General features: G+C 31.1%; 1 protein-coding gene across 1 annotated transcript in view; it reads right to left on the reverse strand.

Annotated features, from left to right (window-relative positions):
- LOC110020186 (separase-like) overlaps positions 1-22018 on the reverse strand; it is a 28872-nt gene that overhangs the window by 6248 nt on the left and 606 nt on the right. Inside the window, exons 2-25 of the mRNA XM_020718192.1 lie at positions 21873-22014; positions 21593-21770; positions 21381-21488; positions 16860-16988; positions 11879-12175; positions 11685-11804; positions 11377-11598; positions 11165-11275; positions 10913-11059; positions 10464-10835; positions 10277-10366; positions 9787-10035; positions 9583-9706; positions 8614-9483; positions 8270-8516; positions 8071-8173; positions 7729-7923; positions 4989-5044; positions 4669-4898; positions 4091-4331; positions 3383-3776; positions 2514-2744; positions 2306-2393; positions 1046-1783 (exon numbers count right to left, since the gene is read on the reverse strand). Coding sequence (XP_020573851.1) covers positions 1302-1783; positions 2306-2393; positions 2514-2744; positions 3383-3776; positions 4091-4331; positions 4669-4898; positions 4989-5044; positions 7729-7923; positions 8071-8173; positions 8270-8516; positions 8614-9483; positions 9583-9706; positions 9787-10035; positions 10277-10366; positions 10464-10835; positions 10913-11059; positions 11165-11275; positions 11377-11598; positions 11685-11804; positions 11879-12175; positions 16860-16988; positions 21381-21488; positions 21593-21770; positions 21873-22014 — 5426 coding nt within the window. The 3' untranslated portion in view covers positions 1046-1301. The remainder of the gene's footprint in view (positions 1-1045; positions 1784-2305; positions 2394-2513; positions 2745-3382; positions 3777-4090; positions 4332-4668; positions 4899-4988; positions 5045-7728; positions 7924-8070; positions 8174-8269; positions 8517-8613; positions 9484-9582; positions 9707-9786; positions 10036-10276; positions 10367-10463; positions 10836-10912; positions 11060-11164; positions 11276-11376; positions 11599-11684; positions 11805-11878; positions 12176-16859; positions 16989-21380; positions 21489-21592; positions 21771-21872; positions 22015-22018) is intronic.

A 22018-nucleotide genomic window follows, 5' to 3' on the forward strand; every position in this document is an offset into this window, starting at 1 on the left:
ATGTATGTATGTATGTATGTATGTATTTATATGCATATGCATATAGTATATACATATGTGTATATAAATGTATAGGTTTATACCCATAGACATATACAAGCATACGTATATACGTGTATACATATATACACGAGGAGGCTTCAATTTTCATGTAATGTAATACTTGCAATTTTCTAAAAGCTTGCTAGTGATTTGTAAATAGCAAGTAATGATAAAAAAAGAAAATCTAATAATCTCAATTGGACTTAGGCTACTGTCCCATAGGCATTGGAACTGTGGATGTAAATATTAAAGTTTGGATGCTAGATATGAACATACATAAGAATTGTGTGGTACATATGATCTAAACACAACATTTAAAATGTAAAGGGGCAGAGAAGAAGAACTAGCCATGCAAAGTAGCCAAGAGTTGAAGCTAGAAGAAATGTCCTGCTAATGTTGTTAAATCTGGGTTGGGAAGCAGATATGTTAGTTTCCAGTGAGCTTGGTGAAGGGGGAAGTATGCGTTGTAGAAGATGATTTTAGGTAAGGGTTTCGAGCAGGATAGGGGAAGGATGAGATGGCATCATAGCAGAGTGCGCAATACTATTTTGGAGCCGTGATACGTAAATTTTATTATTTAGGAGCCTCCATACGTAAAGCAACTTATTTTAAAAATATATTTATAAATTAATTACTTTATTTTCAAATTAAAAAGAACTTTTTTTTGGTTAAAATTTTCTTTCAATGTGAATATCACGGTAATATTTGAATCTATTTAATTTTGAAGTTGATAAATACAAATACAATGTACACTTGCAAATCATATTTATTGTGAATAATTTAGCATTAATTTTCATGAATTCTTGGATGAGATTAGCTAATAGTTTTGTTCCTAGATATTACAGAGAGTACGAGTTAAATTTTAGCATAACTAATCATTTTGGAATCAAACCTAGGCCAGACTATTATATATATACATGCTATTTGCTAACTTTTAAGACAAAAAAAAAAAAAGACAATTCTGCAATTTCTTATAAAAAAAAGATTACATTTTTAATTATACCTTTAGAAGAAAAGCTCTGAAACACAGAAGTCCCAGAACAGCTATTTCCCGATAAACTCGACCCAGAACCACCTGCCAATCACCGGCAACAACTCGATCCATTTCCATCGTCAAATCCCAATTCAAACTATTTTCAACACCATCCGATGAGCATGGAACCCAGCAAGGCACCATACAAGCATAGCAATAGCCATTAGTCTGCTGAAAAATAGCTGGCATCATCCGTAAACCATTGCAACAATTTCTTATAAATTTATTATTTTCTCTTTAAAATTGTAGGCACACCATAGCAAACAACTGATGCCCCTATTATAGTAGGAAGTTTGCAAGCACTCCTCGCCTCACTAATAAATGAAGCAACTCTCAATTTGGCTTCACAAAACCTGCAAGTCTCCTCAACAATCTCTGCATATTTCAAAAAATTTCTTCTTGATGGGAACTTCGATTTTCCGGCATTAGAAGTTTCTGCCAAATCGATACATTTGTTGCATTTATGAAGAATGGAGTCTTGAGTCCAAGAGTTGAGTATGGCCTTCGCGAAACGGTCAATATCTTTATCGGATACCTCCCATAAATTTGCAATAATTGCAGGGGAGCCTGCAAATAAGTAGTGAAGGGGAGCACCTTGAGGCGCATAGCAACCTCTCTGTCTAAGAGATCCACTGCTACAACCCATGAGGAAAGCAGCAGCACAACTACTAAGTTTTCCAAAAGAATCCGCACGTATATATTGCATTCCTGTGGCATTAAAAAAGAGGGGAAGATTTACATACATACCACTCAATGCTCGATGTAGTTACATATCTAACAACTATTTTTTTACATGCATGCCACCTTATTTGTGATTGAAGACGTATATTTCATTTTTTTAAAGTTAAAATGGTGTATTGTTTATGAGATATGAAAGAGTTGATTGGTATAAAGATAAGAAAGTGAAGTATAGGTGTTAAATATGTAAATAAATAGGAATTTGATGCTATATAGGTAAATGTTGTGAAGAAAAAAAGAAAGATTTACATACATAACACTCAATTCCTATGTATTTACATGTCTAACACCTCAACTTTGATTTTTTACATTCATGTCACCTCATCCATGCAAGAAAATGTGTATTTTACATTTTAAAAGCTAAAATGGCTGTAATTTTTATTTAGTATGAATTAAGTGTTAAATATGTAATGCATAGGAATTAGGTGCTTTGAAACTATTAAACGACCGCGGCACAATTACGAAATAATAATTGGATTAAGACAAACTTACCACTTCCATGACCAAAATACAAGTATAGGTCATGATTTTGTAAAGCTAGCAATAGTTCCTCACTTGTTGGAGCATTTCCTGCTTTGCCCTGCACAATAATAAAAAACTACTTGTTAATGCAAAGAGTTTCATATAGGAATTAGGTGGTATGGAAGTTAATGCCTAGAAAAAAAGAAATTGCTTTGAATGTATTCAAACAGAGTGTTACCTCCCACTTATGATTTTGAAACCATTCTTCAAATTGTTGCTGTGTATGAATGAGATCGCCACTAGGATTAAGCAAATAATATGCACGAAAAGGGTCTATGCATGGAAGATTAACTTCAAATGTGCTCTTTTCACGGGCATGATAGTTCAGTTTTAGTAGAATGCTGCCTAAGGAAGGCATGCGATAAACCTCCTGCTTTCTCAATATTGGCATGTTCTCCCATGAGATCATCTGCAGTCATGCAAACATGGTTTAAGATAGCTCTCAAGTGCAAAAACTACTTTATTCTAAAGAAAATTTCCCTTGAAATCTAAAATGAAGGTTGTTCAAGTAGTGGACAAGGTTAGGATGAACAACAAAAGTCATCCGACATATTTAAACAAATGTTAAATTAATTCCGAGAATTTTTTAACAGAGGCTAAAATAATCCTCACCGGGATTATTTAAACTACTATTAAAAGACTTTTAGGACTAAATTGACATTTTTATTGGGAAGAATTTACATGCATATGACCTAAATCCTATGCATTTACATATCTATCAACTAAACTTTTTTTTTTACATTTATACCACCCAAATCTCTTATATCACATCAAAAATACAACCATTTTAACATTTAAAAAGTGAAACATTTTCATACATAGGAAATGTGGCATGTATGTAAAAATTGAAGTTTAGGTGTTGATATGTAAATACATAAGAATTGACTAGTTTATATGTAAATATTCTTTTAATTAACACTGTGACTAAAATGACCTCATGCAAAGAACCAAGGGATCATTTTAACAATTTTCTCCAAATAGAAGTGTTCAATAGAAGGTTTAATATCAAACCAAAATCTTTATTCGCCATCAAATGAAAGTGATTACCTGCACATCAGAATCTAAGACGAGAATAATTGGTTGCCTATCAACCTTCATGCCTTCACCCATTGCTTCTGAAATCAAACTCTCAATAGATGTGAGGATTGACTTAACTTCTTTACTACGGTCAACAAATGCCCTGAACCTTTGCTCCCCACAACATCCTCCCCTACCAAAGAATCCTTTATAAAACAGTGACTGAGCAATGCAGGCTTCAACAGCAAAGACAGATTGAGCACCACTGAGTATAACTTTGATGAGATTATCATTGAATATAAAATCACATTGGGAATTCAGAGAATTTGACAGTCTCCCAGCAAAAATTTCAAGAGATTTGGTATCCACTCTCTCACCCAAAAGCAAGCACCCCCATGGTCCTATCCATTTATCTTCCATTGCTCTGCATCAAAACAGGAGAAAAAGAAGTCAAAAAGCCAATAAATAACAATATGTGCGTCAATTTAGATTTGAATAACATAAACCAATAAATTAGGGCTTATTTGAGATCATTTTTTTTTCTTCTTTTCAGTTTATAAAAATTTTTATTTAGTGTGTTTTTCTAAATATTTTTAGTTATTATTTTTAAAAAAATAAATTAACATTTGAATCAACTAGAGAAATATGTTTTGTTTCAAATCAAAACATAAACAAACCAAAACAAAAAAAAGAAGAAACAGCCTTCAATTTTGAAAGTAGGAAGTTGGTTAAGCATACTTCAATAAATTATTTAGTTGATTGTCAAGAATCATTCTACCAGACCACCACTTGATGTAGTTAAGACGGGCCTCAGCTTCATTAAGGACATGATTAGATAGAGACGAGAAATTTGCTTCTAAAATAAGCTTGTACGAGGGAGCCACATCGTCAATCACAGCACTACTCCAAGGACACGGCCAGTCAGAGACCACATTTTCACGTATGAACTCCTTGCATGGACTAGACTTGGGTTGAAATTCTGACAGCAGTTAAAACACGAATTTATTAGCATATAATAGTAAGGGATATTGCATTTTGGAAGATTTGCATCCATAAGAGCCAATTCATATGTATTTGCATATTTAACACCTATACTTTAATTTCTACATACATACCACTTATGCATGAAAATGTGTGTTTCAATTTTCAAAGGTTAAAACAACATTATTTTTTGTGATATGAAATATTTGGGTAGAATAAATGTAAAAAAATAAAGTTTTACATGTTAGATATGTAAATACATATGAATTGGGCGGTATGTATCCAAATGCTTATAATTTCTACCATTTCATTTTATGCTTAGTAAACACATATACCTTCTGAAATTGAATCAACAGGCAACAGCATAATAATCGGTTGTTTGTTCCCATCAAACCGTGTGATAAGCAACCATGCCGGAAAAAAGGAAGGTAGAATCAACATTTCCCCGAGCAGGTTTACATAATCACCATCAAGCAAGCTAATGCAAATAATTGAAATTCTAGGGAGGCCAAGGAAAAAGTCCTCAACGAATTCTCCAAGATTTTCAAGTTTTTCTGGTGCATATCTGAAATAAAATAAGCAAACTATAGTCGCTAATATTCAATTAGATCCTAAAAACGTGAAATTAAGAGGTATAATTTAAACAGAAAAAAACCTTGAGATGTAATTTACATTTGTCTCTGATTCCAATACATTCTCGCTTTCTAGGCCCTGCAAAGAGCCAAAAAACAGAAGAAATACAAGATTTAGAGAGTTATATTCCTGCCAAAAAAAACCAAACTAGAATGAGAAAGATGAAAAAAATCGAACAATATGTTAAATAAGTTTTTTCTGCAGACCAAGGAGGTCAGAACTAAAGCATCAGCCAAGTAATTTTTTCAATACAATTAAAACTCGTCACACATCTAACTTGTAATGGAAGTTCTGAAAAAAAAAGGGATAATTACATACCGACTACCAAAAACATTGCTATTTACAAATCAAACATCTAGGTAATTTTTTAAATTATGAAACCGATACATTTACGCCTGCCACGATCAAATCATTGTGAATTTAAAAAAATGAAAAATATGGATTGGATTTTTATCACGACCTTTGATATTTGAGTGAGAATTTGAAAAATGAATGAAAGAGGGTGCTTGGCTACCCTGTATGTATTCGTCCCATAAAAAATTACACAATAAATCTAAAATAAATAGAAGAAATGACAGATTAAGAAACTTGAATTCTTTCCACAAAAAAAAAGTCAATCTAGAATAAGAATCATGAAAAACGGGACAATAAGTTGCCCAAATAAATTAATTCTACAAAACAAAAGAGAATAACCTATAGCATGTGTTACATAATCTCATCAAGACATTTAGTTAAAACTCACCACAATTCTAAATTGGATAGGAGTTGTTAGGAAAAAAAAGTAAAAAATAAGTTTAACACCTCATGCAACAGTAAGAATAAAAAAATAGAGAATGAGGATGGCTAAAGCCAACGACAAATAATTAAGGATGACACTAAGGATGATGAGAAAAAGAAATATAAGGAAAGAGACAAAATACTTTTGGATGGCAAATTGAGTAAAAGATGTGGTCAATGTACTATTAGATCACTTTACAATTCTACCTACAAGAAAACAAGCAACACATGCTTTGTCAGAGAAGTGTCGGACAAGTGTCGGTGCCTTATACGAGTTTGACACGAGTACAACACATTTTTAGAAGTGTTGGTATACATTGTCTCGAAACCAAAAAAACAAATTATTCATTAGCCTAATTTTATAAAAATTGCTTTATATTGAATGTGTCAATGACACCCACTATTATCGATGAAATTATTGCATTTTATACAATCCCCGATTTCAAATAATTTCAAAAAAAATTTAATATTCAAATCTTATAAATGTTTCATAATGTGATTCATAATAAAATACAAAAATATATATTTTTAAATGACTTGTACTAACTTGATACGCGTAATTAATTGTGATTGATATAGGTAAAGCTTATAATAATAATGCTACAAATTAAAAAAAAAAATCTATGAAAGGATGAGTAAGGCATGATTGTGATTTACCGAAAGAGGTAAGCATCAATAAGGGCTAAAAAGTTGATACAAATAGTCCAGCCTTGAATGCAGAGCAATGATAAATGGTTAGCCAACGGGCTAGGTGACGACTTGATATTATGAATGTGTCAAGATTTATAAGAATCACATAACATTTTTCGAGCTATGAACAACTAAGAACGACAAAAAAGTAACTAATGCCTTAAATACTTGACATTCAAGTAAAATATTATATCTCTTTGCAAGAGGTATATTTATCGCTTAAGATAGTCATTTATTTAATGTGAGATAAGAGTTTGATTTACCTTAATGCACATAATATTCATTTTTATAATTAAAGACGCCCATGTTAATACGTAAGACTAACATGCTTGTCATTACTCTCTATTTTTTTATATTTTACATATTCTAGTAAAATTTGTTTATCCCATTGATTATTTAACTCATTCGACACTTAGTCGACTATTATAAAAGCAGGAGAATGTACATATTGGACTATAGTAAAATAATAAGGTGGTCATTTATGTATTATGTAAAGGAAGAATTGAATGAAAAAAGTATATTAATGATATGGATTATAAAGTATGATTTCATATGCATAATTGACCGTAATGAAATTCTTATAGTATTAGCTAGCTATGAAATGCTAAGAAACATGTGCATATAAACGAAAAAGGTAATTGATCGTTGGACCGTTTCTTCTTAACTTTGAAAATTTAGATTAATATCGTGTGATTGTCTATTCTAAACTTGAAAATTTCCATGTCTTGGACCAGGATGTGATAAAACATGTCTTTAGAAATCAATGTAAATGATTTCATTTTATATTTAAGCTTTAACACAGTGGGTGAAATCATGCACCCTAAGTTGATTCTCAATTGAAAAAACTTGATGGTAGCAAATGACGGTAGATGATTTTATGAAGAATTAAAATCATGCAATCTATTGTACCCCTTGTTGATAATTTTGTGCACAATTGTTCTTTGGCCACATAATTTGTTTATTTAAGATGAAGGCAAAAAATAACAAAACATCAAAAGGACGATAATTGTCAAATACTGCTTTTTTAATCAAAACAAACTAAGTTTGTCTCCTACATGCTGCTTAAACTTTAACAGAATAAATTTGAAGAACAAGAAAATAAAAAATGCAATAAACTATATAAACCTAAGCCTATCATCTAATTCTATTCCACCTATCATCTTGTTCTATAAACGAGCATGGCTAGAAAATTTTCAAAAATAAACAAACATTTGATTAAAAGCCAAATTGGTGATTTATGATTCTTATGCACACTAAATTTAAATGGACAATCTAGTGTATTCTTAATTACGCACCTTATAAGTCTTGAAATTGCATGCCTTATCTCGAAGATGAGAAAGATATTGATAGTTCACAATTGAGCCAATAGAAGCTTGATGAAAAAATGCAGCCCAATGGCTTAAAGAAAGTGAACCTTGTGAGCAAAGAGGTGGAGGAATGGAGCCCTCTACAGTTAATAGTAAGATAAGTGACGCAATGAGCCGAGACACCTGTGCTAGAGAAAATAAATTCTTTGCGATACATAATATAGAAAAACCAAAAGTTGGCAATCCTAGGGAGAGATATATAGGACATGGTTGAGGAAAAGATATATATTTTTCCAAAATTGACAACGACATCAATATATTTTCACTAACCTTTTGAAAAAGTGACGGGATCTGTCGACATAGTATGAAGGCCATTAATAACCATGAAATGATGTCTTGCATATGTACATTTGAGAGTGAACAGCATTTGGTACTGGAAAACATAAGTGATAAAAGTAAGCTTCATGAATAACAAAAAATGGGAATCAAATTTGTAGCAAACAGAACAAAAAACAACTTAAATAATCACCTCATGTGCTCGGGATGAAAATCTTTCAAAAAGAACCAGCTCATATTGTACAGTAAAGCAGCACGTTCAACAGAAAAAATGTCCCCTATATTATTGTCCCCCATTAATTTGAACAAATTTAAATCACAACCATGGAAATTAGCATCAAAGCAAGGCTCTCCATCAAACAACACAAAGATGCATTGCCAAAATACACGATGTACTTCATGTGCATCCTGTTTTTCACAAGGTGCCTCCAGAGATTTTGCTAAATAAAAAAACAGAAAGGAATAAACAGTGAGATAAATACGCAAAAGAAAAAACAGCTCACCTTGCCAAGGCATTTTCATGAGAAAAATACTTACCAATTTTCAGTAAAAGCCTTAATAAAAGACGCCTTCGCTGACATTGCCATTTAAAATGAATGAAATTCTCCATGGTTCCCTCTTTTATCATCTTAAGGCAAAGACATCTCAAACATTCAACTTTAGTAAAAACTCCACCATCGAATGGACAAGTACCATCCTCTTTAATTTGCGAATTTCTATGACTAAATATATCAGCGTCTAGAGTCCCATAAAGTGCACTACTATAATTCTCACTTTGTGCAGAAATACTGGTATTTTTGTCATGAAAAGATCGATTTCTTGAACTTCTCTGGGGTTTCAATTTATTATTATGACTAGCCACCTTTGCAGGCTGCTTCAACCCTTTTCTAGACGGTTTTTTTAGGGCCCTTTGCGTATGTGACTCTCCACATTCTGCACCATGTGACACCACAGTTAATATTGTTGAGCTCTGTTGCTCAACTTTCAGAGAATCAAAACTATTTTCTAAACAAGAACAAATGTGACAAGGAAGTAATTTCTTATCACTCTCCAATGGATGTGATTTAGCGTTGTTTGTGACATGTCTGGTGTCTTCAAGCTGGAATTTGCTTAGAGATTCACAAATACTAAATTGTTTCCAGGAACCAATAAATGAACCTTCCACATTATCATTACTTAGTTTTCTAAAAGCTGATCTATATATATCAAGAGCATTAGACTGGACATGGGAACCCTTATTCAAGCGTTCCGTCGATAAATCTGCAATTTGCATATCAATTTTAACTTCAAAAATTAACTTGCAATGCCTGCAAGAAATCATGATGTCATTTTCCTGTAAAAGCTTCCGAGCAATGTTAAATTCTTGTTCTGCTAAATCCCAGAAAAGCTTCTTACGGTATAACTGACCTGAAGAGTGAAAACAACCAAAAAGAAAGTTGGTCAAAACAACCAACATTTCTTTGGATTTCAAACAAACGAATAAAATGAAGAATGCATGGCAAATACCTAGAGCACAATTGAAAGCAATCTGAAAATGTGGTAAAGAATGTAAAAATGAAAATCTTTTTCCAGTAAGGAAAAGTCTTTCCGCCTGAACGGCGTCTCCTATTTCTTCATGGAAAATCCCAACCTGAAAAAAAAAAATGAAATCTATGCAAATGTTATAAATGAAAGACAAAGAATAGAAAATTTTCATAATATGTAACATACCTGCAAAGTACTTTCAAGATAGCAACCAAGAATGATCCAAGGGCTAAGAGAACATTTTTCCATGTTAATTATGTCTCGCCAAACGTCACTGATAGCTGATCCAAGCAGCTCAAGGAAAAGATGATCATGTTCACCACTAGCTTCTACTGAAGATTCTGTAAGTTCTACAGGTCTCTTGCTGGACACGTTAAACTTTTTCCGTAAGACTTTATATCTTAAATGTAAAGCCTCTTTAGCATAAGAAAGCCCCTGCTACACAAATTATCTCTGTTAGATATGACAAATTTACCAATTTAATATTACTATTTTAATATTCAAAATTAAACTAGAAAAAACAATCGCTACACATTGTAGAACACTAAAAATAATAGCAAGTTATGAGAAAAATACGTTAGATGTCAATAGCAGTGAAGGTTGGCAGACAGAGGTAGAAATTTAACCATATTTAACTAAAATTGTATTGTCAAATGTGTTTGCAAAGATTACTTACTTCAAGTACTCTTCCACCTGCAAAAAGACTTTCAGCCAAATTGTAATAAATCTGTCCAGCAAAAAAGACCATTTCATTCTTTGCAGAAACCTGAAACCAAGATAAATACAGTGTTGCTAAGAAAGATCAACATATTATTCAAAAGCATCAAAGACACATAAGCTTTAAGTTTAGCAAAGAAACTGACATCTAAAAGAAGGGATGACACAGCAACTTTAACTCCCTCCACCGATAGTTTACAGCTATAAAGATCTTCAATTTGTTGAACGTTTTCTTCATTCAAAATAGAATCAGAAATTAAAAAATTTTGGACAAACATCAAGAGAAAGAATGAAGAACTCTTCAAACAATCTGTCCAGAAAGCAAAAGAGTTGATACTATTATCAGGGAGCTGCGAAATCCTTGAAATCAAATCTGGGTCAATTGGAGAAGGACATAAATAATGGCCTAGCCTTCTGCCTGTCCATAGCAAAGCCAAACATTTCTCCAATGATAAATTTTCGTATTTACAGAAGAAGTTGATCAAAGTATATATGTCAAAGTGAAACTTTAAAAAGCCCTGAAATATAACAAAAATAATTAGAAAAGAAAAACAAAAAGCGCTACAGAAAATTTGTCTTACTTGAACATTCAGACCTTTAAAGACAGCAGATCAAGGGTGCGGCACAATATGAATATTGTATTCTTTACACTTGGTTTGACTCCAGTAATCAAAGTATGATAAACACTGATGTCAAGTTCAGATAATAAATTGATTGCACATTGTATATCAGACTGAATTAACTGAAAGAATTACAACATGAATCAATGATATAACATAGTGTTAAAAACAGTAATTGACGTTTCAAATTGGAGATGATTTACGAATTTAAAATATAAAAATCTTACCTCCCAGTTCTTCTTACTCTCTTGAGTAAATTGTGCTCGCAGCAAGTATGCAGAGGCTAACTGATGATACCCTAAAGTTTTTGCTTTAAACGAATCATAAGTTGCATTCTCCTAAAACACGTAAGTTAAATTTAAACATTATGAACACATGAATAGATAAGCATATTGGAATGCTAACATAAGCATAAAAATAATAAGATGGCGATAAGCACCAAAAGAGAAATAGCTTCGCAAAGACAGTCAAAAGAGCTGCTTAAACTTTCTATCCCCCGAGTTCTGAGTACCAAACCCTTCCTCAAAAGTACCCTTGCTCTCTGCAGGTTGAAATCTCTAGCATTAAAAACATTCATCAAGAGAATTTCAATTACTTTTATCTCCATTTTATGGCAAAGTGCAGGGTTCCATGCTTCTAGTTGATCATATGCTAAAAGTTCCTGTAAATCCAGTATAGAATTAATTCAGAATGCTAATATAAGAAGTGAAAATCTCATGTCATTACAACAGTTTTATGAGACCATACCTGTTCAAGAATCTCTCCTAAAATGTTCTTTGGCCATGTTGGACAATGGCAAAGCAACATCGAATAAAGAACTGGAGCATCATCCACTTCATTGACATCACTAAAATCTTTGCACAACATCTGAAATTTAAAACTGTTAGGCAAGTTGATCAATAGGATTGATATAAGAGAAACTATGATATGTTAAAGAGTACCTTTATCCATTGTTTCGTCAATGGAAAACAGAGGGATGAGTTTGGGAAAGAGATTTCCACAACAGAAAGTTCATACATACTCTTACATACAACTTCATGAAAATTGGAGGCACCGAGCTTATGCAAAATATCTATTATTCTAAGACATTTGGTAACTGCATCTTTGATGACACCTTTTATTGAATCTCTGGATGCCGCAAAGCCTTGAATGCTTTTAGAATATGTCAACTGAGGCTGGCATAAAAGTTGTATGTGCTTCCATATTGTTTTGCAGCACAGTTCCAAAGCTTCTGAAGGCTAAGAAAAAAACAAATATAAACATGAAACAGCGAGGTAATGGAAGACTCAATCTTTTTATTAACAAGAAAACAACAAGGTTTATAATGCAGAGAATAAAGGGCTAAACAGACAGTAAAAACAAAATTTTCATGGAAATTTGTCAATAAAAATGCACGTTAAATGCCTGAAGATCAACAATTATGTTTTTGATAGAACATGCCCTCATAATTTGTAAAGTTTTTTGATGTAGCATAAAATTAGTTTCAATACCTTGGTTCTGTAGTGTGTCCAATACGTGAATGGTAAAACGTAGTTTTGTAGGATGTTTAATAGAAGTTCAGGAAACAGGTTTCGAACCGCGCAAATGCATACATTAAGTCCGTGCCATAGGTGCACCGCCAACCTGTATAAGGTCACTTTGGGAATCTTTCAGCCCAAATACTTAAACAAAAGGGGCATTTATATGCATAGCATGTAATTCTTCTATATTTACATATCTAACACCCAAATCTTCAAAATTATCCCCATACCATTCAATTCTTTCCTATCACATCAAAAATGTCATTAATTATCAATGTTCATAAGTCAAATCCACCCTTTCATGCATAGGGTAAAGCGATACACAAGTAAATATAGAAGTTTTGGAGTGAGATAGGCAAATACATAAGAAATATGTTTTACGTACGTAAATTTCCTTAAAAAAATATTCCAAAATTGACTCCCTTGATCACTCGATAAGAAGTTTCTGATCAGACAAGTTCTTACAAAGATCACTGAGCAAAAGATAAGAAATGATTTTGCCCCTAAATTTGTCACATATAACTTCTTAGGTTACATCAATTTCGAGCAATCCAATACAACAATTTAGTATGTTAAAGCAATTGTTCCACCAAAAAAAAAAATAAAAAACTTGCAAGCATATCACTAAATATTTAGATATTTATATAATTAACACCCTAACTTCAAATTTTACATAAATATGCAACCTTCTATATGCATAACAAAGTTTATTCAATTTTTAAAAGTTAAAATAGAGATATTTTTTATGTGATTTGACTGATTTAGGTGGTACTGTTGACCTCAATTTTTGTGAGGTCTAGTTTTTCTCGTAGGAGTTAGGATCTAAAATGTAAAAAGTAAAGTTTAGAATGTAGATATGTAAATACAAAGGAATTGGGTGGTGTGTGTGTAAATGCCCCCAAAAAAATCAATATGTGACCTATAGATTTCCCTTATGAGCATCTCAAAACTTAAGACTAACAAGATAAAAGAATCAAGCTCAATTATAATACGAAATACCTCAAAACAGAATATGAAAATCCATCATATTATGAAAGCACAAAAATTATACAAGTTTATTAAGAGGTTTCATATAGAACTGAGACAACCTAAAGACTTTTTAAAATATTATGAGGATTGAAATTGTTGAGAATTATATCAAGAAAATAATTCAATCAAAAGACCAGAATTAAGTGTCAAAAAATGGAATCTATAACTTGAACCTATAGAAGCCACCTCTCCAACCTTATTGTAAAATTAAAGTAAGATTAAGATTTTATTTAATAAAAATTTAACAATATAATCGTAATAGTTTATCGAAAATTAAGTTAAAAATTAGCAAATATTAATTATAACTTAATAACTAAAGTTATAATGCAAATAAATTAAATAAAGATTTATACATAAAGAGAACAAATATAATTAAATAATTTAACTAAAGTAATATGTTAACCATAATTTGAGAAATTATAATCAAAATGAAGTGATTAAATTAGATAAAGATATGCAAACCTAATTATATATTTGATATGAAATTAATAATATAAAGAATTCTATCATAGGAATCATAAATAGAAAACGAAGTAAAAAAAAGTAGAGAGAAAAAACAAGTTACATGTCATCAAAGTGAGTAATCATGTTTAAATTTATGGTGATTTTGTTATAACAACAACAAAGCCTTAATCCTACTACGTGGGGTCGGCTACATGAATCCTTTTTTCTCCATTGGGTTCTATGTAGTGTCATATTTTCATTTAGTTCTAGTAAATAAAGATTTAGTGCCATATTTTCATTTAGTTCTAGTAAATAAAGATTTAGTGTCATATTTTCATTTATGTTTAAATTTATGGTGATTTTGTTGTTTCCACTAAATTTAAAACATTAATGATTGTTATTCAATAAATTGTTACTGTAGGTTTCATTATGATTTACTCTTGTTATGAAATAGATTGATCGTATTGAAACAAATGACAAATTATTTGTTATGATTTACTTACTTATCATATGCATTATATAAAATTAATTATTAAAAAATAATGAATAATATGTATCATGTAAAAAAAATGATTTACATAATTTATTTATATATTGACTTGATTATGAAGTTCACGATTTTATGATACTAGCTGGGAAGATAAAGCTACATGTGCATGTAATTTAAAAATGAATATTAATATTAATATACATTAATGGATACAACTTTAGACAATGCTCCTATGACAAATATGTATATATGAAAAAATATTGATAAGAAAATATATTATGTTGTATTATAGAATAGTTTAACAACTCTTAAATACAGCAACAACTACAAACCTTTATCCTACTAAGTGGAGTCGGCTACATAAATCCTTTTTCACCATAGTGTCATTTTGAGTGTCATATTTTCATTTAAAATCTCTTGAATGATCGTTTTAATTATTTAAACCAGACAAATTATATACATATTTACAATTAAATAGCATCGTATTATTTCTATCTTCGCTATATTAATGTAATTTAGAGGCATGAATATTCACATAGTTATATTTATACTAAAAAATTTCAAGCATAAAATTTTGACTAAAATGAGTCAAAGAAAGGACAATATGTATAAAAAACATGGCCAACAAACAACAAAAAAAAAAAAAATTTTATATTTACATGTCTTACTTTCAATTAAATTTATTTTTTGTTGTTATTGTTTCTTTCGATTAGTTGGATGAATCTATTGATTAGTTAGTGATAGTATTGGAAACTGAAAATTTGAATTTATCGTCTAACCATTTGTTCCCACCTAAAAATTTCAAGCTCATTGGTTGGGTCGTGACAAATATCATTTTTGAAGCAGAGATAGGAAGAAAGAGAATAACTCGAGGCAATATAGATGTCCTTATTATATGATGCCTTGATAAAAGGTCATACAAGATATCCCCACCACCAAATTGTGGCCAATATTTGAGCCTTTGTATATGAACAAAGCTTTCAAACTTCATCAAGTCCCAATACACCCACAATATTGTGTCACTGTGAAGAGGTATACTATAAGCATGAGTAAAGCCAAACAATTAATACAAGGAGAATTGTCAAAATCCACAAGTTTATGACAAAGGATAAAGGCCACAACTAACATACATGGAAGACAATTCTTATTTAACCTCAAATGTGAAATTGGTCTCCACTCTCATATAATTTCATTGTTTTTCCCCTCACATGAGATTTATCTAAATTGAAAATCAACCCACACAAAATATTTTTAACACTAGGACTCATCATGTACCAAAAGCCCGCTTAACCATATAAAATTGTTAAGCAATCACCCAGTATTAAAACTTGCATAACAAGGGAAGAAGACACAAAGCCCAATTTTTGCAATTTAATCATTGACTCTAGTATAGCTTTGATATAAGAATGAATTGCAGAGCAAAATTTAAGCTTACACCTATCGGTGACATTGATTATAAGAGCGAAAATTGGTATGCTAAAATCTCAAGCTTTTAACAGCTTTTGTCAAAGGAAGACTATGCTCCCCTTTTATTCATTTCAGCAAGGATGAAAATATAGTAATAATTAAACCAAGACAGCATATTTAGAAAAAAAAAATTGTATGAAGGATAGAAAAATAACAAATGGCCATGTGTGAAAAGACTGTGGGAATGAACCCATCAATAATGCAAACAACCAAAACGGATAAGATTTTTATTACATCATTTATCCTCATAAATTGGCAAGTAAACTCAGCCTAAGGAATTGCACCTTTCTCGAGAAAAAAAATAAACCTAGCAGCATCCATACTGCACTTAATCATTTATATATTTCTGAAATTGCATTGATGGAAATGAGAATAGAGAAGATTAACACAAAATGTGTCCATAATAGATGGGAATCACTACTCAAGATTTTTGTAATTACTTGGAATGGAAGGTCAACACCGTAAGTGTATAACAGTGAAAATTGTGCTTATTTACAAGAAATTCCAATGAATTGTTATATTTGAAACAAGTAAGGTTTATTTCAAATAGAAGGGAAGCATTAAAACTCAAGAGATTTTTGACAGTGCAAGGCATTATGATTTGGTTAATAATAAAATTCAACTTGCTGTGTTGTTTTCATTTTTTTTAAGAATAAATTTAGACCACACAACTAGCTACATTGTTTAGATGATATACTGTCGGAATAAGGAGTCAACTTCATTATAGTTTTCGAGGATGTAAGACTTATAAGTTGATCCATCTTTAAGAGGATGCAAATTCATTCCCAAGGTATTGTGCTGTTGTTTTATAATTCTTACACTAAACTGGCTAGACTTCATGTGAAAAATATAAACAAAAGAGTAGGAGAGGGAAGTGCAAGGCAATGGAACAGTAGAATGAAAAAGAGAGGATGAAAAATATTGATCCACAAAGAAGTAGATAAAACATTATTAAATGTGCCAAATACAAACCTGTTGCATATTATCTGCCACTTCAAGTGACAATTCTGAATCATCTTTAACCTTCTCATTTAAATAGAATGCCTCGGTAAAATTTGATATAAAACCAAGCAATGAATCCACATATTTTGCCAAATCAACCTGCCAAAATCATTTGAAGAAGTAAATATATAGAAGATCTTAAACAATGGAAAAGATAGAATGCAAAGTGACAATATATGGATCCTACAAACTATATATATAAAACAGTAACCACAACAAAACAAATTGCACTTAGATCAAGCTAGTTAAAAGAAAGAAGATTTCAATGACCAGCATCATTTCATACCAAATTTCCCATCAATACTTATAAATGGAAGGTTGAACAACACAATAGGTCTTCTAAGTACAAGATTGGGTGCTAGTAGGTTTTAACTCATAAGAGCATAAACAAACTTGTGTTGCATAGAAAAATACATCATGCAGCCACTTCGTAAAATACAATTGCAATAGATGTTCAATTAGTAAAGTAGCAAAACAAAAAATGATCATATTTTTTTTTCATAAGAGAAACCTATCAATTATATCATCATGTTATAACTAAACCGGTTTATATAAGTCCTAACCAAATCAAAACAGCCCTCTAGTCCACATGAGTATCTAGATCAAACAAAGCCTTCACAAATCATTCGTATAGATTGTGCCATCCCCAACCACACCTGCTCTTCCAATCGAGAGAATACTGTAACTCTCCTGTCACCAACCACCTAAGGTTGGGATTTAAAGATCAAAGGCTAAGGCATTCTACTGTTGCCCTCATCTCAGCTGCCAAACCCTTCTCATCTTTCCCGCCCATTCCTCTTTCGTGCTTTAACAGAGAATTAAAAACAGATAAACATCTCCCTTGCCTCATTCCTCCTCCAATTGAGAACCGTCACCTTCCTTTCACAACTTCTTCCTCACTTGAGTTAACAAAAATATCAAGCTTTCTTATCTCCCTTACCATCTTTGCATTCCTTTCACGGCTTTTTGTTTCATCTTTGCAGTTTAAGTTAATATGCTTAGTTTTTTTCCTAAAAGTTATATTATATTAGTGTTAATTTTAATTAATTATGTGAAATTATTTTTGAAATTATAGATTTTATATTATCATTATGATGATCAACAGAGTTGAACATGGAATAACTTATATAGTCATAGTCAAACAAATTTTTAGCTAATTATTATTTCTTCATACCTATTTGTGTTTATTTAAGCAAGTGTAATTAATCACAAGTTTGTATTATGTAGAACATCCATCCGGTGCATTTTAATAGATCTTCATTGATTTTTGAGACTCTCATAACTCACTTAGGAAATGAGTAATCATAATCTATTAAGAAGTAAACACAGCATTCTCTGTTATGAGTGTTATTCTTATTATTGTATTGAATTTCTAAATAATTTATAATATTGATAGTCATGACTTTGTCATTCAATTACTTGCTAAGCATATCATATTTTTTATGTTCATAATGAAATCTTAAATTGCATAGATGAGTTTCTCTTGATTTATTGTTGCATAAATTTATGTATATTGAATTAATGCAGAAAGTTGCAATAATTATTTTTCACACATATTATCTCAGTTGAATGCAATAAATTTTAATCATGTTGTGAGGCAACGAGCGTTTTAATATATAAATAATACTAGTTATGCTAATTATTAAATAATATTGCTAATTTGCTCATTAACCATAAAATGTATCTTTGTATGCAATGGCATATAGGTCAGGAAAATCTTTTTTAAATTAGCTAGGCAGGCCAACATGTCTATAGAGTGACAACTCTATAAAAAACCATTGAATTTTTTTGCTAGAGTTTACCTTAACAAGCTTACGGTGTTTTCATAAAATCAACTATATCAATATGTAAACTAATATGCAATGTAATGATGAATGACTAATTAGTTACATTTAGAGATGTATGATTAAACCGGATATGGTTATATATGAAGATGTCAAAATAAAATTACATGTATTACAACTCATCAAACAAATAATCATGAACATCATCATATTTGAAGCCACTTTAAAACATGTTCATATTTATTGAAGTACTGCAAAATCATTGAAACACAATGATAAGTTAATAATATTTACTATCTACTAATATATATAGTAAATCATGTCTTTTATTATTCATGCTACATGCCACACCAACTTGTCGATAAAATTCAATAATTAATAATTACTAGTTGAGTTTTACTTATTTATAATTTTCTTTTAAAGAAGATTTAACATGTAGTTTAATGGATCATCAACATAGAATCAAATTTTCCAACTATAGAATATCATTTTGTATATATAAGCTTGTACAGTTCGGCTTTTACTTTTGTTGAATATAGAATAGTTTTACTTTTGAAAGTATTTCTTCAGTTTTTTTTCTATTAGATGTTATCGTGCTTCCTTAGAAAAATGATATTGTAAGTTTTATTATTCGAATGTGTTATTTATCCTCCTTACATGTTGTAATATATTATATTTATTGGTGTTTGTTTCTGAATACAAAATAAGGTTTTTTTGCAATCTTTTGGACGTGTCCAATATTGTCACCACCTTCCAAACTGCAAATGCAACACTATAAATGTGAAGTTTCTAAATATAACTCATTGTCATTGTATAAATGTTAATGAACAGAAATATAATAAATTCTTTAACCTAGCAAAAACAAATAAAAGTTCGTAAACAAGCATGGGTGCACCAGAAAAAAGCAACTAAATTCAAAATATTCAGCCTACGGAAGACATTTATAATTTTTCTAGTTTCACATAGGAGCTGTTATTACCAAATATTTGAAGAGTTCTCAACAGAATTGTTAAGAAAATTGGCAACATTGGCAACGATAGTAGCATCCTGAAGATGCTGCTTCATGTAAAAGAACAAATGAAGTGATTTCGAGGTCTTTTCCGTGCATGTTTGTAGGAAGCAATGGAGTGAAAATAAGATGCTCTCTAAAATTTCACAACTAAGAATTATAATCCAAATGAAATATTAATAAAATTATAAGAACAATTGTTCCACTCTGCAAAATCAGGCAAACATGAATTTTGAAAAAAAAACAAACATCTAACATTAATAATAAAATCAATCCCTCGCTATCTAATCCCATCATTTTTTTTTGTTATGAAATAATTTGGTAAAGAGAATAAAAAACAAGCAAATATCTACAACACCTAGTGGACATGATAGTATGACTATCACTTCCATCTTAACCATACAAATTTCAATTATATTTGCATCCCAATCAGCACTAGCTTAATAGAAGTTTTCCATTCCAAAAGAACAGCCAATATGGGTAGCTTACGTGACAATGGTTTGATTAAAAAAACATATCAAGCACTAATGAAGCCAATATAAAAATGTTCCTTCAAAAAGCAGGAAGAAATGGAGTGAGGTTGGCAAATCGAGCCCAAGGTTTGGTTCTGAGATGAACCGAAATTGACCTACCCGAATAGGTGTAACACAAACCCAGCCCATTTATTGAAAAAATAAAAAATCTTAACCTGAACCCAGCTAGTCTTCAAAAAGATTAAACCAAACATGATCTGAATGACCATTTGAACATGCATTTCAAGTCAAAATCAAGTCAAGTTTAGGTTAAATTTGGATTTATGAGTCAATATCATATTTGTGGGCCAATCTCTGATTTAAAGCCAAAATCAAGTCAATTTTGGGTTTGAAGAAAACACAAAACTGACACAAATATTTAATTAGTTACAAGTTAAGACCCAAGTCCGACCAGGAAGTTGATCATATCATATTGAACCCAACGTTTTTCAAGTCGAGTCCAAATTGAAATGTGGTATCGGTTCAATTATTGACACCTTTAATCAAGACAAAAAATTCATTGAGATTTCTCAGAATGTATGATGAAATACGCTAATTAGTCCACAAATTATTGACACATTTAATCAAGACAAATAATGAGATTGTAATTTGGAAGTGTTTCAAAAATTAATATCAAAACTGTTTATGCCCAAGTTAAATAGTATATAGTTAATTATATTATTTTGTTTCAAAGAGGTATTGATATTAAATGTTCCCGTATGCCACAACATTAGAAAAAGTCTTTTTTGTAATTCAAAAGTCTAGCAAAACTCAATGTGAAATAACTGAATGCGACTCTAACGAATAAAATAACTACAGATAAAATAAAATAAACTTAATGTTTCTACTTTTCATTATGATGTTTCATTAACTTGAATAAGAACAAAAATAAAATAAAATAAATTAAACTTGATCAGAGATAGAGGATCAAAACCAAACTTCAAGATAAGTTTCCTCAAGTAGTATAAAGTTCCATGACAATAAATTTTCCAGCAATAAACATCAGTAAATATCTTTGAAAAAACTACACTTACTTTCAGGAGGAGATAAAAGGTGGTGGATCTTACAGAATAAAAGTAGCTTCATAATATCAAAAAAACAAAAAAATGTAAAAGTGTGTGGAGGTATGTCAAGCGCATCAGAGAAAAATCAAAAGTTCTCTTCGCATGAGATATTTAAAACATACCATTTTCTCACAAAAGCTAATTTCCAAGCTCATTCTTAGCGTATCAACAACCAGAGAGGACTTTCTGTCCCATTTAACATCAATGGCAGAACAAATTCGATGAGCCATCTATATTTGAATCTCAATGTCAGCACATATCAAGGTAAATATTTAGCAATCTAGTGATCAAAACGATGCAGTCTGACAACAAAATGAAAGTATAGTTGACGTACACTAGGGAAGCGATCCAGCAATGGTGACTCCGTACACTCCTTTAGCATTTTTAGACATAAAGAATAAACTAGATCATCATCAAATGACTTGCGCTCTTCAACTACGAAAAGCGCGCATCTATAGAGAGCCTCGATAAAGATGGTGTGGCGTGATATCATAGAATTTGGCTCCATGATACTTGTAGAAAAAAATAGATAAAAACATAAAAAGAGGAATAATAATCACATCAAATCCAATAGAATTTAATCAACATGGAAGAGGAAAGTTGTGTTTACCTACCAAAGCCAAGACTGGGTTTGCTCTACTAGAGCCAATATTCTTTTAAAAACACCAACGTCCTTTGATTGACTCTTAAAAGCACAGTATGTGAGGACTATTACTACTTCAGTTATTAGACACGCAAGCTGAGGATCTGCCCCTGCTGA

This window comes from Phalaenopsis equestris, unplaced genomic scaffold (assembly GCF_001263595.1).
Source record: "Phalaenopsis equestris unplaced genomic scaffold, ASM126359v1 Scaffold000094, whole genome shotgun sequence".
In the NCBI taxonomy this organism is placed as follows: Eukaryota; Viridiplantae; Streptophyta; class Magnoliopsida; order Asparagales; family Orchidaceae; genus Phalaenopsis; species Phalaenopsis equestris.